General features: G+C 40.6%; 2 protein-coding genes across 2 annotated transcripts; one reads left to right on the top strand and one right to left on the bottom strand.

The window, feature by feature from the left end:
• Positions 1 to 494: 494 nt before the first annotated feature.
• On the top strand, positions 495 to 1,283 carry ndufa1 (NADH:ubiquinone oxidoreductase subunit A1). The gene is made up of 3 exons (XM_017408209.2): positions 495 to 730; positions 812 to 901; positions 1,168 to 1,283. Exons 1-3 carry the CDS (start codon positions 629 to 631, stop codon positions 1,186 to 1,188), a joined length of 213 nt encoding a protein of 70 aa, XP_017263698.1. The 5' UTR covers positions 495 to 628; the 3' UTR covers positions 1,189 to 1,283.
• Positions 1,284 to 1,700: 417 nt separating this feature from the next.
• LOC108231185 (NFKB activating protein) lies at positions 1,701 to 5,826 on the bottom strand. The gene is made up of 8 exons (XM_017408092.3): positions 5,264 to 5,826; positions 4,849 to 4,929; positions 4,658 to 4,722; positions 4,168 to 4,263; positions 4,047 to 4,092; positions 3,752 to 3,961; positions 3,328 to 3,477; positions 1,701 to 2,095 (listed from the first exon to the last, which is right to left on the bottom strand). The coding sequence occupies exons 1-8, from the start codon at positions 5,701 to 5,703 to the stop codon at positions 1,921 to 1,923; spliced, it is 1,263 nt and encodes a 420-aa protein (XP_017263581.1). The 5' UTR covers positions 5,704 to 5,826; the 3' UTR covers positions 1,701 to 1,920.
• Between the last annotated feature and the right edge of the window lie 413 nt (positions 5,827 to 6,239).

Here is a 6,239-nt window from a genome sequence, read left to right as displayed (position 1 = left end):
GCAAATCTTCTACAAATCAGCTTCTGTTCCACTTTTTGCATCTTCATTAAACTTCAGCTGTTCAGCATATCTTCAGCTGCTTTCAGCAAAATCATTCAGCAAAAAAAGCATTCACACTGCATTTTCGCAGGAAATGCAACTTCTCTAGTTTTAAATGTGTCACATCTAAATTGAATGCATTCGAATTTCTTTGCATAATAATCCTTATTGTTTTTGTAATTTCGTGTGTATTGTCTTTGAATTCAGGTATTTTTACTGCTTCTCCTCAGACAAATTGTGCAGATTCATGAAGCTCTGTTTCTTTTTATTGTGTTCATGCTTCATAGCTGAACCCTACATTGATCTGTTTTCTGTGTCCCGGCTTTATTTTACAATTTTGTTATAGTTCAAATAAATGAAGGACTTCTGTTTCATTTTTTTCTGCTTTTTTTCCACACTACGACGTTTGCGCGATGTTTTTATTTTGAAAAGCTTCAACAGGAAGTAGCTCTTAGTGTAGCGGAAAACGGGTCATTCAAGGCGGTCGCCATTTTGTTAGCTTCTTAGCAAAATAAGCCGTTCTAGGGTAGCTTAGTTGTCTTTAAGAGCTGCCTTCGGATGCCTGAAATTTAAAGTTTATTTTCCCGACATGTGGTATGAAATTCTCCCCGGCGTGGGCGTCATGTTCGCGTGTTTGACGCTTCCTGGCGTCACGACCGCGTATATCCAGAAGTACACGAACGGGGGGAAGGTGAGGACGATCCCGACCGTGTTCCGCTCACCTGCTGTACATTTAACAGCTCTAACCTGAAGGTTTCTGTCTCCATGGCAGGAAAAAAGGGTCAGTCGGTGTAAATGGCAGTGGTACATGATGGAGAGGGACAGGCGAGTGTCGGGAACGGGTCACCACTACGACTCCAAGGTGATTTATTTCGTCATAATTACACAAATCGTTGTTAACCTTAAAGAAAATGAACACACAGTCATATAAAACACATTACAATGACTGAAGAAACCAATGTTTACATGCATCACTTTCACCAGTTAAATTAAATATTATCAGTCATGTGTGCAGCCTTTAAACTTTGACTATAATCTAAACTATTTAAAGTCAAAACTTTATTATTTTATCCATTTATACCCTGAACAGAGTGGGGTCTTGACCTTTTTCTTCTGTTTTCTCACCAGGGGCTCGAGAACATCAAATGAACCATGAAGACCCGCGATGAGGAGAAAATCTTTGTTGTAAATTAAAGAGTGTAAAACGTTCCGTTTAAATAAAACTGTTCCTTGCTTAAAACCTACTGAAGTTTCCTTTTAATGATTTCTAAAAGAAATGGACGTAAAGAGATTGAAATCAGTGTTTTATTAGATGAAAACCAAGCTTTTAAGGGGACGGTCAACCTATTTTTTTGTCTGGTTGGATATTTTTTGTGTCCAAAAAACAACCAAACCCTATAGAAATATTACAGTAATCAGTCCATCACTCAACATACAGCTGGTCCTCGTTCTGTAATAAATACAGCTCAACTATTAGTATTTTACTGAATGTAAAGCAGCTAAAACTTGAGCCGTTCAAGCAAAAATCCTCCATCATTCACAGATTTCCTGATATGTATATTCAAATGATCCAAAAATTGAATAATCACAGTTTAAAAATGTCTCTTTTCTGCTTTAAAATTTCTTGCGTTGAATAAAAATATAAAGGCAAAGACACAAAATCACTTAATTTTGAGATTTTATTTACCGTTTTGCTCAGGATTAAGAAAAACTATTAAGAGACTGAGTAAATAGTAACAAGAGAATATTTCCAAGACAATTCTTTACTCATTGAAGAAAAACATATACATTATATTTCAGTAAAATTTCAGACCGGAAGTCTCTCGGAAGTAAAAAAGAAACTCTTGAAGTCACAGAACGAAGAGCAAAAAGAGACGGCGTTCACTTCTCCTCCTTGCCTTTGGTTTTTCTGTACACCATCTCCCTGAAGCTCGATAAGATCTTGCTCTCCCTCTTCCTCCTCTCCTCCTGGTTGAAGGAGGCCAGAGCTCTCTTTTCATCGGCGCTGTAGATCTGGTTTTCCTTTCTCAGACGCACAGCCTCCATACGACGATGTCTGCAGAGGGACAACAGATAGAAACGCCAGCGTTAGAAAGAATAGGCTGGGCTACAGACAGAAACACGTTCTGAAGCAGACAGTGCCAAGAAAATAACCACAGGAAGATGAGTCTGCCAAGCCTGATCTGGTAACTCCTGAGTTCTTAATCTGGATTTGGTCACAGGATTAAAGTGAGACCACGACAGCTGAGGAATGTTTAGTCTTCATATATGAGATTATATCTTTAGCTAACAGTATAGATCAAGCTTCTCTTTGCAAAGTCAGCAAAATCAATATGAGAACTCCTCAAAATAAACAAAAACTGAATAATATTTTTCTCTTATCGATTAGTGTTACAGTTACAGTGTACTTAAATTCAAAATTTGTGACTCGTTTAAAACTACCACGTGCATTTGTTTGCCTACAGAAACAGCCGACATGTTTGAAAACAGGTCAGCAAAGGCGGTGTCCATGAAAGAGCCATTTAATATGGAGACGTCTGACAATCATGACGTATTGGAACATATTTTTGCTCAGATTTGTTGAGTAAAGGGTGCAGATAAAAAGATGAACTGACTGGTCCAGTAGAAGTTTCTCCAAAAAAACAAAAACCATTTGAAAGCTGAGCTCTGTGTTTTCCTGGTTTGATCCCTGATATTCGTTTTAGCAGCAGATTCTCTCTTATTTCCACCTAAACGTCTTCTCCAAGAAACTACACTCGTCTGGTTCCACCATATTTGTTTACCTACACAGACTACAGCCTAATGTAGATTAATCCTGTGACTCAAGCTTCCACGTGGATTTCAGCAGATTTAAATGAGTACTTTGTTTACATTGAGTGTGAACCCACATTTCAGAACTGCATATTAATGTATCTGGAAAGCTACCAGAGGAAACTCTTTCAAAATGAACCATTTGATGAAGTTCAAATACCTGTTTTATGTTTGTTTGAGTTCATACTCTGTAATGAGTAGCTTTAATATAAACTGTAATGTTTAAATAGAAAGATTTTTTGTTTTAAAGTGCAAAAAAACTTCTGGCTTGAGTTTGAGTAAACGTGTTCCCTTCCTACGTTAAACTGAGTGTTTGGTCATATTAATCTGCACCACCCGCCAGCAGATGGCGCCACATCCTCTCTGATTGGCTCTACTATTGGAGTAACTCAGTAGTAAATGTTTTGCATCTGTAGCTATATAAATTTATTACAACAGAAGAGGCAGTTTAGAAAACAACTTCCAAGCATTTCTTACCTGCTGCCACTCATGACGTAACCAGACTTCTCAAAGTTTGCGATCTCATCGCTGGTGAGACCAATTTCTCCTCTTCTCGGGATACGCTTGCCCGCTTTCACGTACTCAGCCATGGCAGCACCTTCACCCGGCAACAACGCATGACCAAAACTGAGAGGAAACAAACAAACAAATAAACCATAATCACAAACAAGAACATCTGTAGGCTTCTGTGTTATTATGTTAGCAATGTCACATTTGATGAGATAAATAAAATTAAATTAGCAGTTTTTGGCTAAAATTAAATAAAGTAATTACACATTGTTTTATGTTTGTAATAACACTTTTTTTTGCAGCAGACCTTCTTGTAACCTGTACCTCTGTTCTGATTCCTAATCGTAATAAACAAACAAACAAACAAATAAAAAGCAGAAGTAAATCTCACTCCAGAGGTTTGTCATCCTGCGATGTATGAGTGAGCGGCGCTTCAGGACCAACTACGTGTTCGTCCACGCAGGTTTTCTCCACCCACTTCACTGCACCACTTTCCTCCTCCTCCTCCTCCTCCTCCTCCTCTTCCTCCGACTCTTCGCTGCTCGAGTCACTGGACTCTTTCCGGTTCTTCTTCATCTTCTTCTTCTTCGACTTCTTAGACCTTCGCCAAACCGTTAACGTTCAGTTCATCAAAGTTTACACAGACAAGTGAAGAAAGCTGGTCAGTAATTAGACTCCGAACTTACTTTTTGCTCTTCTTCTTCTTTTTCTTCTTCTTTACTTCTTCCTCGGCTGTGTGGAAAAATTTACATTTAGCTCATAAGCTGATTGAAAAAAGAAGACCCTGGTGAGAGTGAACGGTCTTACCATCTGAATCTGATTCCAGCTCACTGTCCTCCGAATGCTTCTTGTTTTTTCTTTTCTTTGACTTCTTCTTCTTTTTCTTTTTCTTCTTCTTCTCCTCTGTTAATCAGAAGATTACTTGTAAATTCAAACACAGACGGCCACACAGGCTGTTCAAGCAAATACTCGGGATCATTTCCACATGTTGCTGTTCACACAGGCTTCACAGAAGAGTGATGTGGAGGAGTGTGTGTTCAAAGCGCCCAGGTGGCCGGATATGATGCAAATAAAGTACAGAGTGCTCCAAAAGGCTCGCTGCTTCATTAACGTACAACAAGACGCGCTGATCTTCAGGATAATTCACAAACAGGCCCAAGAATTTGAGAGCGGCAGATGAGATGTTTGTGTTTTCATCTATGCGTCGAGTGGAAAACACCTCTCGAACATTTTATCAGTGCAGTGTGAGTGAAAACATCAACGCCATCTCTGCAACTTGTCTTCAGTGTCCGCCTACCTTCGGAGCTCGATTCTGAGCTGTTGTTCTTCTCATCTTCTTCGACGGGTGTGAATTCGTCAGAGCTGATGGGAGAAAAAAAAATATCCACAATTAACAAAGTAGGGTTGGGGCAAAACAAGACAGCAGGTTCCCTAAAAGCGACAGCGTGGAAAACGTTAATTTAATGTGGCGGCAGATTCTGAACCTACTCTGGTTCTTTCACCCTCGGCGAGTAGCCCCAAACCTCTGGACAACCGAGCTCGCCGATCCTCTCCCTCTCCTGCAGACGCCTGGAACACAAACCCAGATGGTTCAGCCGTCTGGTCTGGATTTAAACGCCACATTTAAACACGTGAAAGGTCCTAAATGTTGACTTTGTATGAAGCAGCACCGAGTTAAACAGCAATGTAAAAAAAAAAAAAAAGAAGTCAGACATTTCAGAAGCACATCAAGCTGCAGAGGTGACAGCAAGAATCCCACCACCTGTCATTTACAGCAGGCAGGAGTTAAATGTTTGTTTGTTTGTTGGCTCTAATCGTGATTATATGAGTCTAACAATCACATCATCAGAACCTTACAGCTGCTTGAGCTCATCCAGCTAAAAGTCACATTAGCTTTTCATACCTGGCAATAAAAGCCTCTTGTCTCTGCCGCTGAACGTCATCCCTCTGCTGCTGGTAATAATAATCATCTTTGAAGCTGCCGTGTTTCCCGGCCGCGTCCCGCTGCTCGGACCAGTGGTTGTGGTTCTGGCTGCCGTTGTGGCTATGGTTGTGGTTGTGACGCTCCCGGGACCTGGATCGGGACCTGGACCTGGACCTAGACCTGGAGCGGCTTCGACGCGGACTGCCAATGCGGATCCGCCTGAGGTTTCTCGCCTCTTTGAAACGACGCTCCCGCTCTTCTCGTTCCCTCTCTCGGTTGCGGGGTTTCGGGAGTTTGGGCCCGAAGCTGTCCGGGGAGAGGCTCCGCTCTCGGCTGTCTCCGCTGCGGTGCCGCCTTCGGACCCGAGGGCTGCGAGGCTCGGCCCCGCCGTCGGAGCTCGACCGGTCCGACAGAGGCATACCGTCCAAGCTCCGCTGACTTACCGACGAAGAGGGAGACAGACCAACTTCTGATGTAGCTCCAAATTGTTTAGTACGCAAGCAATAACAGGAAGTGCGTTTGTGTCCGTCACCGAAAAGGCCCGATATTCTTCGCGATCAGCACACATTAGTTCCGGTTATCGTCAAAGATGTTTTAAAAAACAGAAAAACACATCTGTTTATATATCACTGCAATTTAAGATAAATTTAATGTGATTAACTAAACAAAAATACATTATTGAGACATTAAAAAATAAACTACTACTTTATATTGTACTGTATATAGAAATATCTAAATGCAAATGTTTTAACAACAAACTAAAAAAAAAATTAAAAAATTAGATTGAACTTTAAAATACTATAATTCAAATGTGTTTATCAATGCAGTTTTCTGCTTGTATGTTAACCACATAATGTTCCTTTTACTTTCATTTATAGAAGTTCTTCATTAAATGACACACATGTGTGTACCACCATTAAATACCACATCTCTCTAAATTTTAAGCACTTTTTGT

Source organism: Kryptolebias marmoratus, linkage group LG9, assembly GCF_001649575.2.
Source record: "Kryptolebias marmoratus isolate JLee-2015 linkage group LG9, ASM164957v2, whole genome shotgun sequence".
In the NCBI taxonomy this organism is placed as follows: Eukaryota; Metazoa; Chordata; class Actinopteri; order Cyprinodontiformes; family Rivulidae; genus Kryptolebias; species Kryptolebias marmoratus.
This window is presented reverse-complemented; position numbering and strand designations above follow the sequence as displayed.